The sequence below is a fragment of the Oryzias melastigma genome, linkage group LG4 (genome assembly GCF_002922805.2).
Source record: "Oryzias melastigma strain HK-1 linkage group LG4, ASM292280v2, whole genome shotgun sequence".
Taxonomy (NCBI): domain Eukaryota; kingdom Metazoa; phylum Chordata; class Actinopteri; order Beloniformes; family Adrianichthyidae; genus Oryzias; species Oryzias melastigma.
The window spans coordinates 368174-388144 of NC_050515.1; the positions used below are offsets into that span (position 1 = coordinate 368174).

Below are 19971 nucleotides of genomic sequence, written 5' to 3' on the forward strand. Positions count from 1 at the left end.
GAACCCATCGAGAATCGATCGCAGGACTAAATATCGCGATATATCGCAATATCGATATTTTGGCACACCCCTAGTGCTATGTGACAAATAGCTTAAAGGGACCATGAAATACCATGAAAATTCTACTTTTTGAGGTTTTAAGTGCATTAGACTGTTCATTCCTCACTATAAAGAACCTCAAAACGGTATTTTGATCCGTTCATGCATTTAAGAGTAATCCTCTAAAAACCTGAGCTGTACCCACGAAATCGCCCCCTCCAGGAAGAGTCTGCTCTGACAGCACCGTCCCCAGTTTTATACCAACACTCAATTTCTCCACTGAGCTAGTGGTGATCAGCAAAAAACTTTCATTTTAGATGCAGAATACCGTATATCTTCCAGTTGTGTTCTGTCTTCTAAAAATTGCAGCTCAATTAGGAGTTTGTTACTTTAGACGCGGGGCTCCTTTAATTCCTTTTTTTTAATTCAAGAGGATCACAACACAAAACTGTTAAACACAAAGTGCATGGCAGGTTATGCTTTTGCAGGAAAAGCAAAGGAACCAGTTTCTGTTTTTGATCACATTCTTTAATCTTTTCTGATGTGTGGTCAGACTGGACTGAGTCCTGAACCTTGTGATTGGTCTGTATTCAGATCGTCTTCAACCAGACATTTCTGTTATGAACCAAAGCTTCTCAACAAAAACATGCGTCAAAAGATCTCTTCAGTCATAGGCCAGAAATTATGAAGACGGGGCAAAGCAACAAGGGAAACAATAATGGAAGTCCTACCCTTTGCAGTCCTTGTCGTGATAGTTCACTTGTTTAAACTTTATATTTTAGTGACAAATTTTGAACGTCTGTATCAACGTCCGGAACAACGCTTTTTACTGCTACTTTGGTACGGCTGAGACATGCTACAGTGGCCGTTTTTGTCCAGTTGTTCTGCTCTGAGCACAGAGTCTATTCAGACTGAGAAAAATTCAGAGCAAACCGGAGCTCATTGAAACGTACCGAGACCACCTTAAAAGATGGGTCTGAGATCGATTCCTGGACCTACCAGCCTGGTCCTGGACTAGGAACTGCTTGGGCGCATTCAGACAGAACATTTGTTCTGGATTATTGGAAGAATTGAACACTTTAAGTAAACCAAATGTGTCCGGTCTAAATAAATCCCTTTACTTCACCAGAATGTACTTTTCTGCCTTTTAATTTTGTTCCTCTTCTCTCGGTTTTTCTTGTTTTCTCTGAGTAAGGTGGTCACATGGCAGGACTGGACATGTCCCCATGAGCACATTCCTAATGCCATTTATCAATGCTTGTAGTGCATTTGGTTTGGGATCAAACTGCTTGTTCTTCTTCATCTTCTCATCTGCTCCTGTTTCTTGGAGTATCGCTCAGAACTCTCGGCGACTGCAGTAACACATCTCTCTATAGTGCTTTAAAAATGCTTTGAGTGTAACTGAAGAGTGTTATTCTTGAGCTGATTTAAAATTTGGTTTGTTTTCATGTTAATATGTTTGTTTTTGTGTGTGTGTGGCAAGGTCTCTCTCGAAAAACAGATTTTATCTCATTGGACTTCCTGACAAAATAAAGTTTAAATAAATAGGTAAATAAAATCCTCTGTAAAAAAAATAAAAAATACTCCAAATGTGTCTATCACTCAATTTGGAGTAATAAATAATAAAAACGAACATTTTACAAAGACTATTTATAATCCACTGTGTTTTGATGATAAAACTTGAATGATTTATAAGCCAAAAAAAAGTTATTTCAAATAAAAAATTGTTTAAACACAACACTTTGTGGTTTATATTTGCTAATCAAGTTAGCATTCTCACAAACAGCCCTACAAAATGGTGGACAACCTACATAGTGCACTAACTCAGGATCAGAGAAGGAATTCTGCTTCTTGTATATGTAGTTTATTTCAACAATTACAGTATGAATAAAAAGAAAAAGTCTTGTAATGTCAGATTTACTGAACTTGTACTAAGTAAAATATTGCATCACACCAAAAAATAATCCACTTTTGCAAAGTATTATTCCTTACATTGGAATTTAAACTGTGGTTTCCCTCCCGTTTCAGGTGTGGTGAGTCATGGGCAGCTTCAAGGGTCACGCTCTTCCTGGGAGCTTCTTCCTTGTAGCTGGGATTTGGTGGACAGGAAAGTACTCGCTCTGGCACGCCACCCGCAGGAACAAGAGCATAGGTTCCACTCGGCTGGCCGGTAGGTCCTTGCAGCGCCGCCTGGAGGTCATCGAGAGCTGCGTTGTCCTCTTCTTCTCTTTAGTGGGTGGGTCCTCCTCGTTTTCCACCTCATAAAGGTTAATTGAGCAGCAGCCCGACCATCTGTTTGCTTTAAGGAGCGTTCTTCTGTGCCCCGCAGGCATGCTGGCAGAGCAGTTTCTGGCTGATGGACCAAAGCTGCAGTTGTACAACTTTGCCGAGAAACACTGGGAAGACCTGATGAACTGGCAGCACGCCACCATGTACCTGTTCTTCGGCCTGGCTGCCACCGTGTCTCTGGTTCTCCACACCACAGAAGCAGCGCCGCTCGCACTGGACCGCCTGATGCTGGCGGTAGCTTTCTTTAATGAAGGTACCCAGAAGGGTTTTGTTGGTTACATGATCTTTCTAAAGACTAACCACCTTTAACATGTTACATTTAACTGTTAAAAACAAGAGATTCACCACTTTACCACTAAAGCAACTTATTGAGCTATCAGTGAAGGAAAGAAGCTGAAGAAAAAGGGGTTAAAAGGGTTAAAAGAAAGAAAAGGTTCATAATTTAAATATCAAGGCAGACCCATGAGAGAGTTCTAAGACAATAAAACAAAGTTTCATTTCACATTTGATCTAAACATCTGCAGATTTCTAGAAAACATTTTTCAGGACAGATAAGAAGTAATTCAAAGGTTTTGTGACAAGTGTATCTTGTTGCATCCAAAGTAAAACAACAGTCAAACACGGAGGTGATAGTGTGATCATGTGGGCTGCTTTGCAGTTTTAGGACATGAGCACTATCAACTCCATCCTTTTTTGGTTTTGTGGGTTATATTTGTGTATTCCAAGATATTGTTGTTGGGTTTAAAGATCGGAATGGTTGAAGTAGGACAAACATTCAAACAGAAAAAAATATAGTTGTAATCATTTCAGAAATGTCATGCATGGCACTTATAGGGTCTATACCATACTTTTCTCAAGCCTTTCAGAGTAAACTATATACATTTATATGATCATATATTATCTTTGGTAAACTAAAGAACAAATCATGGTATATGACTTGTTTTTGTGAGCTTTTTTCCCATATATATCTATATATGAATATATATACATAACAGTTTTAACTTCTTTTACTTTTGACAGCAGCACACATTTCCTTTCAAAATAAAACCCCCTTGAGTCAAAAAACGTCAAACATTCTGTTTTTCTATCATTAGGATTTTGGCGTGCCACCATCATTATTTTTTTCTTTTTACTCTCACATACAAACAACATTTTAATAGAATCTATTTATTTTAAAAAATTGAAAACGTTTAGATTAAACTTAGCTTTATATTGTCATTCTCTGAGATGTGAGGCACAAAATACATAACTCTAAATCATTTTCAATCATTTTAAACTGCATTTGTTCAAAACTTTAACCATTTTTGCATAATTTACAAATAAAACAATGTTTGGAGACTTTTGACTAACTATAAATTAAAAACACACATTTAAAGAACATTTCTACAGAATTTTTGACCGTAAATTAAATCTTTTTTGGTTTGTTGTTTGACATGTTAAAAATCTAAGCAGAAATGACAAAACTTAAATTACTAATCTATTAAGTCTTCAATTGTTAGCATTTTTCATTAAAGCTAGAGATAAAAGAGCCACATGTCTGCAGAGCTGCAGGTTGCAGATTCATGGTATAAGCCCTTTAAAGAAAGACCTTCTTTAAACATTTTCTTTCCGCTGAAGATGTTTTTGTCTCGCCAGGATTTCTTTTCCTCTACCACCTCCATGGTCGGAGCATGCTGGATGTGCACGTGCATCAGCTCCTCCTCTACGCTGTCTTCGGTCAGGCTATTGTTGCCTTCTTAGAGGTTTTCCACCGAGGGAACATCATTCTGGAGCTGCTGCGCTGCACTCTCACCATCCTGCAGGGAAGCTGGTTCTGGGAGGTAAACGTGAGCCTGTGAGAGCTGAGGTTGACACTAAAACATGAACAAATTCCTCAACATGTGCTTTGTCGTAGATTGGCTTTGTGCTGTACCCTCCCAGTGGTGCAGAGTGGGACCTGAAAGACCACAGCAACATGATGTTTGTGACCATGTGTTACTCCTGGCACCTCGCCTTCGCCATGCTCGTCGTGAGCGTGTTGTATTGCACAGTCAGCTGGTGAGCTCTGCTCTACAGAAACCTGATGGTTCATTCTGGAACGTTAGGAGCAGCTTGAGTGTGTCTAATCAGGTTACTGATTATTTGTTGTTCTTTTCCAAAGTGTGGTGCGCTCCAGACTGAAGAGGACTCCTCCGATGGAAATGGGACTTTTGAAGTCGAGAGAGCGCGATGCAGAGTCAGAAGATGACGTTTTATGAAGAGGACTGAACCTAAGGACTCACGAACATGACAGAGGAATCAGGGATGTGATGCTAGCAATTTGACTAAAATCACGAGACGCAGACGTGACAGTGACGTTAATCACTCCACTCCTGCCTCATTCCATCAACTTCAAAGCGTCTCTATCTCTACTCCAGTTTTACTCTTCTTATGGTTTTTCATGTCTTTGCACACAAGTTTGATAACATATTTCTTATTTGACCCACTAAACTTTGTTTTGTGGAGTTCACTAGCACCATCTTCTGGTGTAATCCATCTTAATCATCAGTGTTACTTGAAAGCCTTTTTTTTGCGTTATTAATGCAGTTTTTTTTGTTTCTTTATGTCAAAAGGTCAGAGGTCAAACTCAAGAAAGTGTTCACTTTCAGTGGATGTGTCTTGGTTTAATAAAAATGGTAAAAGAGTTGACAGTTATCACAGTGTACTTTTTTTGCCTCTTTAATTTACACATCAGAATAAGTTTTCCAGATCCCAGCATGCATCAGTCATGTTGCTGTAAATTACACAATAAGAGTATTGACTTTCTGACTCTAAATATCTACAATTAAGACAAAGAAATTGCTTTGAATAGTTTTTTTCCATAAATTTAAGAGCAAGACCTGCATCCACTGTGGCTTCTGTACACTGTTGCACATTACAATATAAAAATGGACAGCTGTTATACTGAAAAAAATAATACAGCAACCATTTCTGGTTGTCTGTCTTGTATTTTTTTTAATTTCACATTAAAATTTCAATATCTCTCATGCATTTTCTGATTTGATTCTTACTTTGAACGCCGATGGCCTTAATGCAGGTGTATTTATTACATTATCAGGGGATGTCGTAATACTCTCCAATGTGTTGTATTTGTTGGCACTAAAGTTTGTTGATGAGATTTGTACTAAAATTGTTTCTGAACTTTAAAGATGTGAATTGTCTTTACATTTTAAGCCTAAAAAGAAAAATAAAATAATGTTTAAAGAAAAATATGGTTATAATCTTTTTTATTATCATTATTAAAAAAGACATATTGAAATGTTCCTTGAAGTCACAAAAGACTCAAACTTTATTTAGGTCTGTTTGTACCAAACATTTATTTTTGTTTTTGTTTGGATCTGATGGCAAAATATTGTACTTTATTAGAAAATCTTCACAAATTTTTTGAAACCTACAAAATACTAAAGTAGTTTTGTTGAAAGAACTGGACAATAATGTTCTTAATACTCGAGTAGGTTTCATGAGATAAGAAAACAAACACATACTTTTCATGTTTTTTCCACCAAATATAGCCTTTTTGTCTGGCCCAGTGACAGAGAAGGTTGGGTGGAGTAAATAATAATAATAACAATTTTGTCTCTTTTGATTTAAGCCATCCATATTTACATATTAATGATATATCTAATCCCAACATATCAACGTTTATATAAGAATACAGTTTGAGCTTTTTACACATTTTACAAACAGTAACATTTTACAAATAATAACCTGTTTTAGAAGTTATTTGGCTCATATTTTATTTATCAGGAGTCTTGACAAATACATCACTCAGTGCTTTAGAAATAAATAATATTTCAAATCTACAAAAAATGTAAAGACTGTCTGTATTAGTCTGAACCATTTAGAAACGCATAGAGGAAAAAATCTGTAATATCTGAGAGAATCGCTGCTTTTTTGGACAAAAAAAAGCAAAAATAATCAGTAGTGGACAGTTTGTCTCATCATTGAGTATTCTCGAGGAAACAGCGCCCTCTGTCGATCAGCTGAGATAAACAATATTTGGGGATGTGATGAGTTTTAAACATTTTCAACAGATGACATGGTAGCCCTATTAGTTTCTACCACATATATTGTCAGAATTTTCAAAATTTATATTTTCTTTTTATCGGAAATCAAATGAATCTTTTTTTATGGGTATAATCGAAAATGCATTACTTTTAATATATATATATATATATATAATTTAATATTTGCATGTAAATGTTAAAAACCTCAGCAGTAAAAGACTCAAACGTTATTTGTCTTAAATTTAGAAATTTCAAAGCACTTTCATTTTATAACCTGACCAAGAAAAAGAAGACCCCTCACTCTTTCAGACAAATATATTTTGCTTATCTAAGCAATATTTTACGTGTGAAGCTCTAAATTAATGTTTTTTAAAGAGTCTGATTTATTTTACTGTTTTGAACTTGTGTAATGTTTTCATTTTATAAAGAATAGCATTAATGATAAAAAAATAAGTTAAAAAAAATATCAGCGTGAGACCTCTGTCCTGCCGCTGATGTTGTGAGTGACACGCAGTTCCACGCCTAATCAGGTAAGACAGCTTTCTGACGTCTCCTTCTGTCTCAGCGTGACTCCTCAATCTGCAAAGGTTTGAGGAAACTCAGTAGAGTTTCTCTGTCAAGGAAAAAGCAGCAGTCTGTCGACCCGAGACGATCTTCGGCGATGGATAAATTAAAATCTGTGCTGAGTGGGGAAGAGGCGAGGAATGACAGAACTGTTCTAGAGGTAAAAACATAAAAATAAAAAATAAAATCATGAAGATTCTCTTTTAGGAACTCAAACTCCCTCTTAGATCATCATCATGTCCTCGTGTTTGTTCTGCTGCAGAGCGTGAATAAAGCCTCGACACTGAGTTGGGCCACAAGAATAAAGGGGTTCATCGCCTGCTTCGTGGTGGGGGGTGCCTGCACAATTTTGGTAAATGAATGTGGAGTTTGATCATCTCTACTGTAATGAAGTTTCTCCTCTAAGGAAGGGCTGAGCAGGAAAGCAAGTTGCCTTACAGGTTCTTCTTGCTCTGAGGAATGCTGATGTTTTTTTCACAAAGTTTCTTTTGTAGAAATGCTTCTTAAAAATGACCGTTTAAAGTCAATTTTAACCTGTTGTGTTTTGCAGGGAGTGTGTGTGCTGTTCCTTCCTAAGATTGGAATCACTCTCTTCATCGTTTTCTACACCTTTGGAAATATTTGTGCTCTTGGCAGGTGAGTGACAGGAAAAAAACAGTCCAACCAAAGCAGCTCCTGGTGATTCAGTATGGATCTGGACAAAATGATACAGGAAAGTGTCTTGTAGTCCACAGAGGGAGCAGGTTTCATGCTTGTTTTATCTCCTAGCACCATGTTTCTGATGGGCCCGGTCAAACAGCTGAAGAGGATGTGCGACAAAACAAGAGCACTGGCCACCACCATCATGATTGTAAGTGCTCCACAGATGTTTTGTTTAGCTGCGTTTCTTAGTACTTCTTTATTTAAATCGTCTTGGATCAGGAGCAGATGAAAACCAGCGGTTTGAAAAAGCTAGTGTTTGAGATGCAATCCATTTTGATGCAACCACTTGTAGACAAACAGATGAATTAACGTCTTCATTTTCCCCAGCTGAGCTGCATAATTATAATTAAAAGACCACTGGAAACGATTTTACAATAGTCAAAAATATAGTTGGAGTTTGATTTTAAAGAAGTATAAGCCAAATAAATTGGTGATAGTTGGTCTGGTGGTCTGAGCCCACAAGGAGTTTTAGATTTTAACAGGTTAGATGTAGTATAAAAAACATTTTAATTGAGTCATAGTAGCATTGCTCTGAAGATTATTCAAGAAAGCAACAAAAAATAAAAAATAAAATAGTCTCAAACGACAAAAAATAGTTACAGTTGGTAAAGTAATAGGTTATACTTCAGAATTTATCAAACAAACTCATATTAAGTTTCTTGTTCATCCAAATAATAATATCTTTTTACTTAATATTTATTTGTCAGGAGTCTTTGTGTCATTAAAGGTTTTCCTGACAAGTGGGTTTTAATTAAAAGAATGTGACCTCATGAAGCTGAGTGAGAGTTGAAAGTAAAAGTATGGTACTCCTACAAGTATTTTCTTTTTTAATTGTTTTTTTTTTTGATAACTGTAACTGGGGAACGCCCACCTTGGAACGTAAATTGTGGAGGTTCCTCAGAGAATCCAGATTATTTAGATCCTAAATATTAAATCTTTTTTTTTTTTTAAACTTCTGAGACTCTATCTCCTTCTAGTATTTTGGAAAGAGTCAATAAGTATTTGTTTAAAGTCCCACTCCAATCACCTTTGATCTATTGTAAAATTGTTCCCAGTGGTCTTTTATTTATGAAAATGCAATTTTTAACCAAAAAAAAACTGTTTTGTTTACTAGGACATACTTTCTGCAGAGCAGCATTCGTTCATTAGAAATTCACCCCTGACTGTTGGCATGGAGTCAGCCCGCCCCCCGTACCGTCACCCATCTGTTCACATGCTCTCCCCCCAGTTTACAGCCCCTCACAATTCCAACTTAAAATCAACAAGGCAGCAGAAATGGTGAACAATACTGGAGCTTTCCGACTGTTCAGTTCTGATCCAGATTCCAGCTCATACGAGGAAAACAAAGACGTTCATGGATCTATTTGTCTACAAGTGGATGCATCAGAATGGAGTAGAGCAGGGAGCTTGAGACTTGCTGTTTTAGGCTCCTTGTCACACCTACAAGCTTTTTCCAACACGCTCCCCCTGATTCTTAACTATTTGAAAAAATAAATGCATTTTAAGCTTTACTTTCTTTATATATGTTAGTTTTTATTAGAAAAATGCCACAAAAACATTTGGCTCTCACACAGACTGAGCTTATTTGACTTTATTTTACTCTGTTCTATAAATGACAGCTTCAGTGAGGACTGTGCTGGGGTCTAAAATACAGTTCTTTAAGAGTTTAGTTTATTTGAATAGTTCAGAATGAAATAGATGTGAATAGAAAGTTGTGCATTATCCAAACAGGCACCTGATCCATTTGGTCAAACAGGTTACAGTAAATCTTCACATTCTTCAATTGGTATTTTGGGATCATGGTGGATGCTTCAGCTGTACTTTCAGCTGGAAATGATTGTTACTATTGTTATTATGGATTCTGCATTTGCCTGAGACAAATCTGTTTAAGTAAAGATTGATCTTCATGTTTTTTTTCTTTAATGGGGAAATCTTTAACTTGTTTGAATATCTTTTCAGACTTGCCTTGTTCTGACTCTCTGTGCAGCCTTCTGGGTGAGTGATCCATGTTTGTGCAATGACGATAATGATAAAAATAATTAAAGTATGTCCACTTAAAGATATGTCAACCTTTCATAGAGTTTCTTTTTTTTTCTTTCAGTGGAAAAACTTTGGACTTGCATTGCTATTTTGCATTTTGCAGGTCTTGTCATTTGCCTGGTGAGTCCACCATAAAAAAATGTAAAAGAAAATTGTAGATGGAAGTTTATGACCTCCATTATATCTTTCTGTCTTCAGGTACAGTCTGTCATACATTCCATGTGTGAGGTGAGTCCTTCCCATCATCATATGTTCATATTCAGTTTTTCGTGCTTGATTGATATTAGCGTTTATCTGATCTGATTGACTTTCCAGGGAGGCGATCTGGAAGCTGCTCTCTATGTTCATGAAGTGAGCTATCTGTTGATGTGAAGGCTCGGGCTGGATGAAGTGATTTTTTTTTTTTAATATATATTAAAGGAACTGTCTTTGTTTGAAGTTGACGATCTCCCTTTAGAAGACAAAAGTTGCACTTTATCTGCTGCAGAATTTGTCCATTGTTATTTAATTATGAACATATTGTCTGTTGGTGTTAAAATTTGTTCATTCATTTTAAAATGTGTTTTAGTGATCCCTTCTTTTTTGTGTAACATGTGTAAATGTATGAAATAAATGTACATATTAAAGATTTTATAAAATTGACAGATAACAGCCTTAGTTTGATGACTGAGCGGACTTTCAGTATCCATAAAGTGTAACTGAAAATGATATTTTCATTTTTTAGTTTTTGTTTCCACATGATCCGTGAGTGTGCATTGATCTTTAGTCAGTCACTCATAAAGAGATTAGTTTACAGTTTTACAGAAACATGGACCAATAAAATATCCCTTAGTTTTCAGTTAATCGTTCATGCCTTCAACATTAACACAAAGCTGCCAGGACAGTAATGCAATCCTTTAAATTGTTTATTTAGTGTTCTATGGTTTATTAATTCTATTTGACTCTAATACTTACTTGGGAAAGATAAAATGATTAGTTTAGCATGTAAACAATGAAAATGTGTTGCAAACTTTGTCACAGTAACTAAAACTCATACAATATTCAAAAAAAGTTTTCCTTTTGAAAAATATATGTGGTAGTTTATTTAAAAATGTGACTAACAACAAAGCAAATTTGAAATAAGTCGATGTAGCTGTGAAGAACTTTTATTTGCAGCAGTACAGGGACGGATCTATGGACCAAGACAATAAAGACAAATTTTCAATGCATGGATTATGCTCTTTCATTGTCTGCAGCCTTTTTCTGTTACTGCTAACAACAAAAATGGCATGCTTCACGCTACTACCTAACTGTAGCCACAAGGGGGCCACAGTCTGTGCCAGGTTCTCTCATCTGACAAACCACCTGTGCAAATCAATGAAAGCTAAGTCAAGGGATAAAATGAAAAGTGAACATCACTTATATGATCAAAAAAGCAGATGTACTGATTTCTTAAACGTGTCGTGTGCAAAAATATAATAAAAATAGTAACAAAATATAATTTAAACATGAATGTATACATAAAGAATGATTTTTTGTGTAAAAAACAAGATTACATTTAGTAATTTATATATATTGAACATTATTTCGAAACAGCACCTTGCACAGAGATATAATAATAGCTCTAAACGTAAACAATACCGTTGTGAAATGAGATGGCTAATGCGCAGACTCGTGGTCACGTGATTAACTCCAGGCCCGCCCCCGAGTAGAGTCGAGGCGCTGCAGATGACGCAGTCCGGTGAAGATGGCTCCCTTTCCAGACGAGGTGGATGTTTTTACCGGCCCTCACTGGCGGATGAAGCAGCTGGTGGGACTGTACTGCGAGAAGGTGCGTTTAGAATAACCAGCGTTCACCAAAAGTAAAGTTTTATGGGGAAGTTTATCGGTTTGTGGTCAAATTGGGAGGGAACGGCTGCTAGCTTGTTTGCTAGCTTTGTGGTACGTGTCCTGTCGCACGATTGTGTCACGTCTGCCTCGATTCTGTTTATAGTCGCGTGCTGCTTACTCTTACATAAGTTCACACTGAATCCTTAGGGATTGTAAAGCAATTTCCAGCGGATCCTCTTTTGATTGTTAGCCGAACTCGCAGCAGGGTTTGTTGTGCAACATTACAATGTTACCGGACGGCCTCACATGCTTCAATTATCGGACACACGTATTTACCTCGACGTGCATATACAACCTCCTCGTATATGATGCATGTAATCTTCTTTATGTGACCTGCTCACGCACTGCAACTGCGCTAATGTTAACTGGTGTGGTTAATATGTATGTTCATCCTCACTTATTGCGGAAGTTTCTGGTAAAAAGCTAAGGCTTAATTTTTTTTGATTATCTTTATTCAAACCACTTAAACGATTATCTGTTGTTTTTCCACAGCTGTCAAAAACCAACTTCTCCAACAACAATGATTTCCGCTCCTTCCTCAAATCTCTGTGTGCGACCTTCAAGGAGTTCAAGATGCACGAGCAGATTGAGAATGAGTACATCATTGGCCAACTGCAACAGCGTTGCTGCACAGTTTATAATGTGCACTCCGACAACAAGCTGTCAGAGATGCTGTCCCTGTTTGAAAAGGGGCTGCACAATGTGAAGGTAAAAAAAACTTGGATTCTCTGCATGCACTTGTTACATCTAAATAACCCAGCAGAAAATGCATGCCTGTACGCACGTGTTGATCCACAGAGCAACTGGGTAATAATATGTTATTAGAGTAAATGTCAGGCTAACCACTAACACGATACTGCAGCAACAACATCAGAGCTGTCATTTTGTTCGGATAAGTATAATTTATTGAACCAGCGTGAACTTTCAGCCTTTGGAGAACAGTAGATAAAAAGTTTTTGTTCTCGCTCAAGCTTCCACTGCTTTCTTCTCTATATCCCAGATTGGTGGATTTGTGTAAATTGGAGCATCCGCTCTGCCAAACTCTCCTATGGCTCTTTATTTTGTTTGGAGTGAGATCCTGCTTCCTGTCAGAAACTTTCTGCAGATATAAATATGCTGCAGCAATTTATTTGTAAATTGTTGAATCAGCTTGAATTAGCTAAAAGAATGCGCAAAACATCAAGTGTGGGAAGATTTGAATTATCACAATCCCTGATCATTCAATAGTCTCGCTCCTGTCACAATTTATTGTGCAGAACAAATTCTACCTTATTTACTTCTCTTGTAGAACACCTCAAAGTGCTTTATTTAGAATAAATAATAGTAAACAGTCATCATAATAATAGCCTCAGCCCACATACACATTATACAAAAACAAACAGGGATAATCAGTCCATAAAACCAAATTAAAACATGAGTAAATGTAGAAAATAATAAAAATGTAGCTAGAAACACAAGTTTTAAGTTTTTTCATCCTCAGGCAGGCTGTTCCACAGGGGAGGCCCGCAATGCTGAAATGTGGCCCTGCCGTGTGTTCCTGTTCTGACCCTGGGGACCACCAGCAGACTTGCATCTGAGGGTTTTAGGAGGGTCATAAACTAAAAGCATTTCTGATAACACTGAAGGTCCAGTTCCATTAGAGACCCACTCTGGTCATCTTTTGATCTATTGAAAAAGTGTTCAATAGATTCCACTTGTCTTTTTAAGTATCATCTTCTTCTAATTATTTTTAGCTAAAGCCAAAAAACTTGTCATTTCGTTAGACATAGTTTCTGCAGAGTGGCAGTAGTTAATTAGAAATTTGCCTCTGAGTTATGAACTGTTGGCACGGAGCAACCCCACTCCCTCTTCCCCTCCTCATTGCTGAGAGCTCTCTGTTTACATGCTCTCCCACTAGCTTACATCCCCTCACAACCCCAACCTAACATTACCGGTGCAATAAAAATGGCGAGCAATATTGGGGCTATCCAGCTGTACAGTTTTGATCCAGATGTTAGCCCAGACGAGGAAAACAAAGACGTTCAATGATCTTAAAATCAAACCTAAAGCTGACAGGGAGCCAGTGTTAAGATTTCAAATTGGAGTAATATCGTCTTTCCTGCTGGTTCTGATTAGGAGTTGAGTTTAGACTCAAGCTCCAGCCGAGTAGTATAACAGTTGTATTGGACAGGTAAATTATTGTCTGCTGACAGCTTCCAAATATAAAACACCGCTTTAAAGGAGGACTATTTTAATTTCCAAAACTTTTACAATCATGCAAAACACCTGAGCTGTTCTAAACTTAATCTTGTGATTGTCCAACTATGATCATGGATTTCTATTTGCTCTGTGTTTTTAGAATGAATGTGAACAGCTTAACTATGCTCGTCAGCTGAAGGAGAGACTTGAGGCGTTCACACAGGACTTCCTGCCCCACATGAAGGAAGAGGAGGAGGTACACAATATTCATTTTTTTATTATTCATAGTCTACATATATTCACTTGATAATTGTAAAAAAAAAAACTATGTGGGATAAGCATAATCCAAAATACAATCTGTTCGTAGCCCAGTCCTCCCTTTCAGAGTGAAGCTGTGTTTAAACTGAGGTGTGTTGCAGGTGTTTCAGCCAATGCTCATGCAATACTTCACCTACGAGGAGTTGAAGGACATCAAAAAAAAGGTGATAGCCCAACACTGCAGCCAGCAGCACGGGGACTGCGCTGCTGCTGATGTGCTTAAGGGATTCCGTTTGTGGTCGCAGGCGGAGGAGCTGCAGAAAGCCTTTAAATATTCGGATCACGAGAAGACAGACTACGGTGAGTGTTTCTGCAAGTGACTAAACTTGTTGCAGGTTTCCAGTCATCTGCATGACAAAGACAAGCCAGGCGTTGGCTGGACACCACACACTCGTCTTTTTTTCTTAACTTCAGTCAGATTTATGATTTAAAAAATATATATTTTTTGTCTAATTTAGTGTGTGAAAAGAAACAAACGTACAGGATACTTTAAAGACTTACCACAATAAAAATCACGTTTTTGGTGTTTTTAACATTCTCTTGCTTAATTTTTCTCATTTTGGAGGACATATGAAGGGATTTAAGAGAGAGACTTTGTTTCTTAGTGGTTTTTTATTATTATTTAAATCAGGTTGAATCAGGAGCAGGTGGGAAAAAATGCAGGTTGAAAAAGCTCTCAGTTGGGATATAGAAACTATGATGGGCGGGTCAAAGTCTGCTTGCTCTGCTCCATCATGATACATCCACTTGCAGACAAATAGTTCCATGTACGTCTTTGTTTTCCTTGTCTAAACTGGAATCTGGCTCAGAACTGTACAGCTGGATAGCTTCAATATTGCTCACCATTTCGTGCTACTGCTAATGTTAGCTTGGGATTGTGTGGGACTGTAAGCTAGCCTGAGAGACATTAAATAAAGGGATCATGGGAAATATGATTTCGTGGTAAACTACTGCTGCTCTGAAATTATGTCTGAACATTTTGTATTGAACATGGATAATAGTTTTCACATTTGGTTGTTTTGGTATTTAAAACATGCACAGCTTCATCATTTTGTCTCCCCTCTTAGACCTGGAGAAGAACCAGAACACTTCAACCAACATCTCACAGCTTCCTGCAGAAATAATGCTGAGGTTGTTCCATTATTTGGGCCCAAAGGATCTGTGTCGCTGCAGTCAAGTGTGCAGTTTGTGGTGGCAGCTGGCCAAGACCGGCTCTTTGTGGAGGCATCTTTACCCCGTCCGCTGGGCCAGAGGTAAATTTGAGTTTATAGCTTTAAAGAACTCCACCGGTTATGTTTTCTTTTTTAAACAGACATTAAGTAATTGTCTTTTCTTAGTAAAGATTGTCTTATTTTTCTGATACAGGGGAGTATTATAATGGCCCTCCTGGGGATCTGGATCAGGAACCAGATGAAGAGTGGGTGAGGAGTCGACAGAATGAGGGTCGAGTTTATCAGGAGTGGGATGAGGATGCTGATATTGACGAGACAGGTGAGGTCAATATTCACTACAAACACTAAATGGTACCTGGATTGTGTGTGTGAAAAGACTTAGAATGAAAGTTGTTCAGTTTTTCCACATTTGAGAGTTTTCTCTGCGGTTGCTAAGGTGGCATCTTGTAAATCTGCATTTTTAATTAAAGTATAGAAGGTGTTTTGTTATGTCTATGAGGTAATGACTTTTGTGCTCTTCTCGTTAGATGTTTCAGGTCACACAGAGGGCTCTCTCGCTATCAGCACTGTGCAGAGAGAGAAGAAGCTCCTGAATGGAATCATCCAGAACCTTCTCCCCGCTGTGGGTCCTTCTGTCAAATCCATTATTCTGGCCTACAGTTCAACAGTTTCAAGCAAAATGGTACGGCGTGTTTGTTAAGTCAGAGTTGCATTGCTGCCGTGAGATTGTTAGGCTAAGCTTGAAAGCTTAAATGTCTTTTCCAGATCCGTCAGATGGTCAGCCTCTGCCCCAACATCACTCATCTGGACCTGACTCAAACTGATGTGACGGACTCTGTGTTTGACAGGTACAAAAGACTTCATTTCAACAATGTTCTTGTGGATTTTGGAAGTTAAACAAAAACATCTGTGTTCCCTCGCTGCATCACAGTTCCCCTTTTGTGGTTTAGCTGATTTTTATAGGTATTGATAGAGACAAAAGTGTGAAAATGTCTGAGAAAAGTGTATAGTGTAGTGAGGAGTTTGACAGCCTTAAAACTAGGGATGTGTATTGGCAAGAGTCTGCCGATACGATATGAATCCCAATATGTGTCTCACGATACGATGCATATCACAATATATCCCAAGACTGTAGCAGAACAATTTTCACTCTTTTTTAAAGATTATGTTTAAAAAAAAAAAAGGAAGTACATTAAAAATTGCAAGGCTGACTGAACACAAGATTGTTCTTGCGAGATGCTGAAAGATGCTCATAATTAAATATCATTTTGTCAGCATTTCAAAATCGATACAAGTATCGCCAAACAAAATATTAAGATATTTCGCCAAAACAATTTTTTTCCTGCACCCCTACTTAAAACATCTGTAATTCTACTTTGCTGATTTCATCTATTGACTGTATATGAGAAGTGGACTGAATGACCCTCCACTTTCAAACAAGAAGTACCCGCTGGCTCAAAGAATCCAAAAATCCATAGACATCTATAGAGAAATCAACAGCAATTAGGCATTTTATTTTGTCAGACTATTCATTCTTTTTCTGATAACTTTTTAATTGTTAATCCTATTTTTTTCCCTATTATTCAAGCTATAAACTGACCAGTCAAAAAGTGTGTGGTCTCTCGTTGAACAATCAAAACTTTCGACAGATTTTGATGCCCGCTTTCAAGTGGAAGGGGTGTTGCCTTCCAACTAGCTCACTCCTGATTGGCCACAGTGGTTCCAATTGATATGCTGACTTAGACCGACTTAGACCAATCAACTTACTGGTGTTTGAATTGACTTAATTTTGCTGAAGATGTAAGCGGGTCATTTTCGATGGATGACGTCACACTCGCTCGGTCTGTTTCTCTTATACAGTCAATGATTTGCCCTATCACAAGTTATTTTTAGAACTTATTTCCCACAATGAATGAGGTAACACTGTGGTTTTAATACAATATATGTATTTTTTTATTGTTGTAATTCCAGCTGGTCGTTTCTTGGAGCTTGTCGTTCTCTGGAGCACCTGGATTTGTCGGGATGTGAGAAGATCACCGATCTCACCCTGAAGAAGCTGTCTGCCGGGTTGGGCGAACTCCCCTCTTCCACCTGCTCTGACAAAACCTCTCCGCTGAAAAGCTTTCAAGGACACATCACGCACATCGACGAGCAAAGCCTGGAGCGAAAGAAGCAGGCAATCATTTTCAAGCACGGGACTCGACGCTGGGGCGGTCCCTGCCTCCCAACACCAGTGTGGGTCGTGGAAACCTCCGACCTGGCTGATATCGAGGACGCTGCGGCATGGAGCCGGCGGGGTGGCGTGCCCCTCCCCGAAAGCTTTGTGGAGACGCAGCTGGTGGGCGGCTCGTGCTGCTGCAGGCGGACCCGGCGGCACGGCCACCGGATTGGCTCGGACGCCTCGTATTTGCATCAGCAGTACGCGATGGCGGGGGAAATATTCTGCGGTCACTCCACCTGCTGCTCGGGCGACATCGCCCTCAGGACGTTTACGGTGCGGGAAAGCGTGTCAGGCTGCGGCAGGAACGCCACTGCGGGATATCGGACTAAATGCCCTCCGCTGGGAGGACTGCAGTGTCTGCAGCCTGAAAACAGGACTGACTGCTCACCCGCTAAGCGGGCGCTGAAATTTCTCAGTCTCTCTGGATGTTACCAAATCACCGACCTGGGCTTGAGGTAGTTATCTATCTCTTTAAACATAGAATTTCAACATTTGAATGTAATCTGAGGTGGAATGTAAGAGATGGTGCCCAATGAGGTGTCAATCATCCGAAATGAATGGAGGACGCGGAGCTCTGCGTCCTCCATTCATTTCGGATGATTGACACCTCATTGGGCACCATCCCTTTTGAATTGACCAATGAGAGCCGCAGTAGTTGCTATAGCAACCACTCACCTCATTCTCAATCTGTGTTTCAGGACTCTGTCCCAGCATGGAGGGCTTCCCTTCCTGGAGCATCTCAACTTGTCCGGCTGCCTCTTCATCACTGAGGTGGGGCTGCAGGAGCTGGTCTCAGCCTGCCCTTCCCTCAATGATGAACACTTCTATTACTGCGACAACATAAACGGTAACACAAGTGATGCTGACCGCGGCCCATCTTACTTCTGACACTCGAGTCCCGCTTGTTGGTGTTTTTAGTCTTTGATGAAGATACTTTAGAGATATAGTGGAGAAAATAAGTATTTGATCTGATTAAGAGTTCTGGTTCATACAAGTTTATTGAACATTTGTTCATGTCTATGTACTACTAAGCAATATCTTCTGCTTGTCCTGTGAAACGACAGGAGCTAAAGACGCTAGCAACTGTTGCTAAGGACTTTTCTGACAACCAGATCCAACGACGATAGCAGATGCAAAGTTTTATACATAAACCAAGCTGAAACATCACAAATCCAATACAAAGCTATCTTCAAAGAAGAGTGGAAGATATCGCTTAGTAGTACATAGAAATAAATAAATGTTCAATAAATTTGTTTAGTAGACATAGACAATGGACGCAAAAACATATTTTTGGCACAAATGGAACCCCATACTGCACTGGCTGCACACGTTGAGAAAACGCCAACATTGAACTTTCATATCAAGGTGGGGGCTTCAAAATACTGGCTTGGGGGCCACAAATGGCCCCAATTTGAGACCCCTGATTTAGAGAAAGTTTTGTAGAAGATGAATCCAAAATTGAGATCTTTGGAATAAACTCAACCCGTCGTGTTTGGAGGAAGAGAAATGCATCACCATCCCCACTGTCAAGTAGCGTTGCCACAAATGATTATGACTAATCACCGATTATTTTTTCCGATTAGTCGACTAATCGGATTAGACATAAAGTAGATGTAAAAAACACACATCTTAACCATCATTAGTTTTAAACTAAATAAAAACGATATATATTCGCACTAGCATTATCTGCAATAACGCTAGTGTGAATGCTGAAAGCTGAATTTGGACGCTGAAGATGCCAGTGATGATAGCTGATAACGCTGAAGCTGATAGCCAGCTAAAATATTAGTTGAATGCCAAATTAGCCTAAAAAGTAAAAAAAAAAAAAAAAAAGCTTAAATTAACCAAAATAGCTAGCATGTAGCTAAAGAATTAGTTAAACTCAACAAAGCTTAAAAAACAAAAAAAGCCTAAATTAACCAAAATAGCTAGCATGCTGTTGAAATATTATCTAAACTACAAATTAGCCTGAAAAAGACGGAGAAAATCCTAAATCACTAAAAACGGCTAACATGTAGCTGAAATATTAGCTAAACTCCAAATTAGCCTAAATAAATTGAAAAAATCCTAAATTAGCCAAAACAGCTAGCTTGTAGCCGAAATATTTGCTAAATAAATAAAAAAAACACTTAAAAAATTGAAAAAAGCCTAAATTAGCCAAAATAGCTAGCATGTAGCTGAAATATTAGCTAAACTCCAAAGTAGCCTAAAAAAACCTTAATAAATGCCAAAAATCTAGCAGAATACCATTATAACTTTCAATTTTACTACACTCTGACTCCATATAATATAAATTAACGACTAATCAACTATTAAATTAGTCGTCGGCTGTTTTAATAGTTGATTAGTTGTCGATTAGTTGACTAATCGTGGTAGCTCTACTGTCAAGCATGGAGGTGGAAGCATTATGGGGAGAGTTTGGAGGTGTTTTTGATGGGCGGAGCCATGTCTCATCACCTCCTTCCCTCAACCAGGAGGCTTCAAATGGGTCATGGATGGTTCTTCCAACCCAAAACATTCAGGCAAGACAACCAAGGAATCTCTGAAGAAGACG

At 38.4% G+C, this 19971-nt stretch overlaps 3 protein-coding genes across 4 annotated transcripts in view; all 3 read left to right on the forward strand.

Annotated features, from left to right (window-relative positions):
* tmem45a (transmembrane protein 45a) overlaps positions 1–5337 on the forward strand; it is a 6842-nt gene extending 1505 nt beyond the window's left edge. The window contains exons 2-6 of the mRNA XM_024278114.2: positions 2068–2275; positions 2369–2581; positions 3964–4148; positions 4223–4365; positions 4469–5337. Coding sequence (XP_024133882.1) covers positions 2080–2275; positions 2369–2581; positions 3964–4148; positions 4223–4365; positions 4469–4565 — 834 coding nt within the window. The 5' untranslated portion in view covers positions 2068–2079 and the 3' untranslated portion in view covers positions 4566–5337. The remainder of the gene's footprint in view (positions 1–2067; positions 2276–2368; positions 2582–3963; positions 4149–4222; positions 4366–4468) is intronic.
* A 1386-nt stretch (positions 5338–6723) lies between these two features.
* sft2d2a (SFT2 domain containing 2a) lies at positions 6724–10316 on the forward strand. The gene is made up of 8 exons (XM_024278977.2): positions 6724–7077; positions 7180–7269; positions 7468–7553; positions 7686–7767; positions 9579–9614; positions 9721–9779; positions 9858–9887; positions 9975–10316. Exons 1-8 carry the CDS (start codon positions 7015–7017, stop codon positions 10012–10014), a joined length of 486 nt encoding a protein of 161 aa, XP_024134745.1. The 5' UTR covers positions 6724–7014; the 3' UTR covers positions 10015–10316.
* Positions 10317–11299: 983 nt separating this feature from the next.
* The window catches only part of fbxl5 (F-box and leucine-rich repeat protein 5), a 10671-nt gene continuing 1999 nt past the window's right edge, over positions 11300–19971 (forward strand). Inside the window, exons 1-11 of one of the 2 annotated variants that reach the window (XM_024279065.2) lie at positions 11300–11469; positions 12021–12236; positions 13867–13962; positions 14126–14188; positions 14270–14324; positions 15092–15277; positions 15390–15515; positions 15724–15878; positions 15962–16044; positions 17168–17872; positions 18116–18264. In XM_024279065.2, the coding sequence (XP_024134833.1) occupies positions 11386–11469; positions 12021–12236; positions 13867–13962; positions 14126–14188; positions 14270–14324; positions 15092–15277; positions 15390–15515; positions 15724–15878; positions 15962–16044; positions 17168–17872; positions 18116–18264 (1918 nt within the window). In that variant the 5' untranslated portion in view covers positions 11300–11385. Of the gene's footprint in view, positions 11470–12020; positions 12237–13866; positions 13963–14125; positions 14325–15091; positions 15278–15389; positions 15516–15723; positions 15879–15961; positions 16045–17167; positions 17873–18115; positions 18265–19971 lie in introns of both variants that reach the window. The other variant, XM_024279063.2, reaches the window with a different exon arrangement.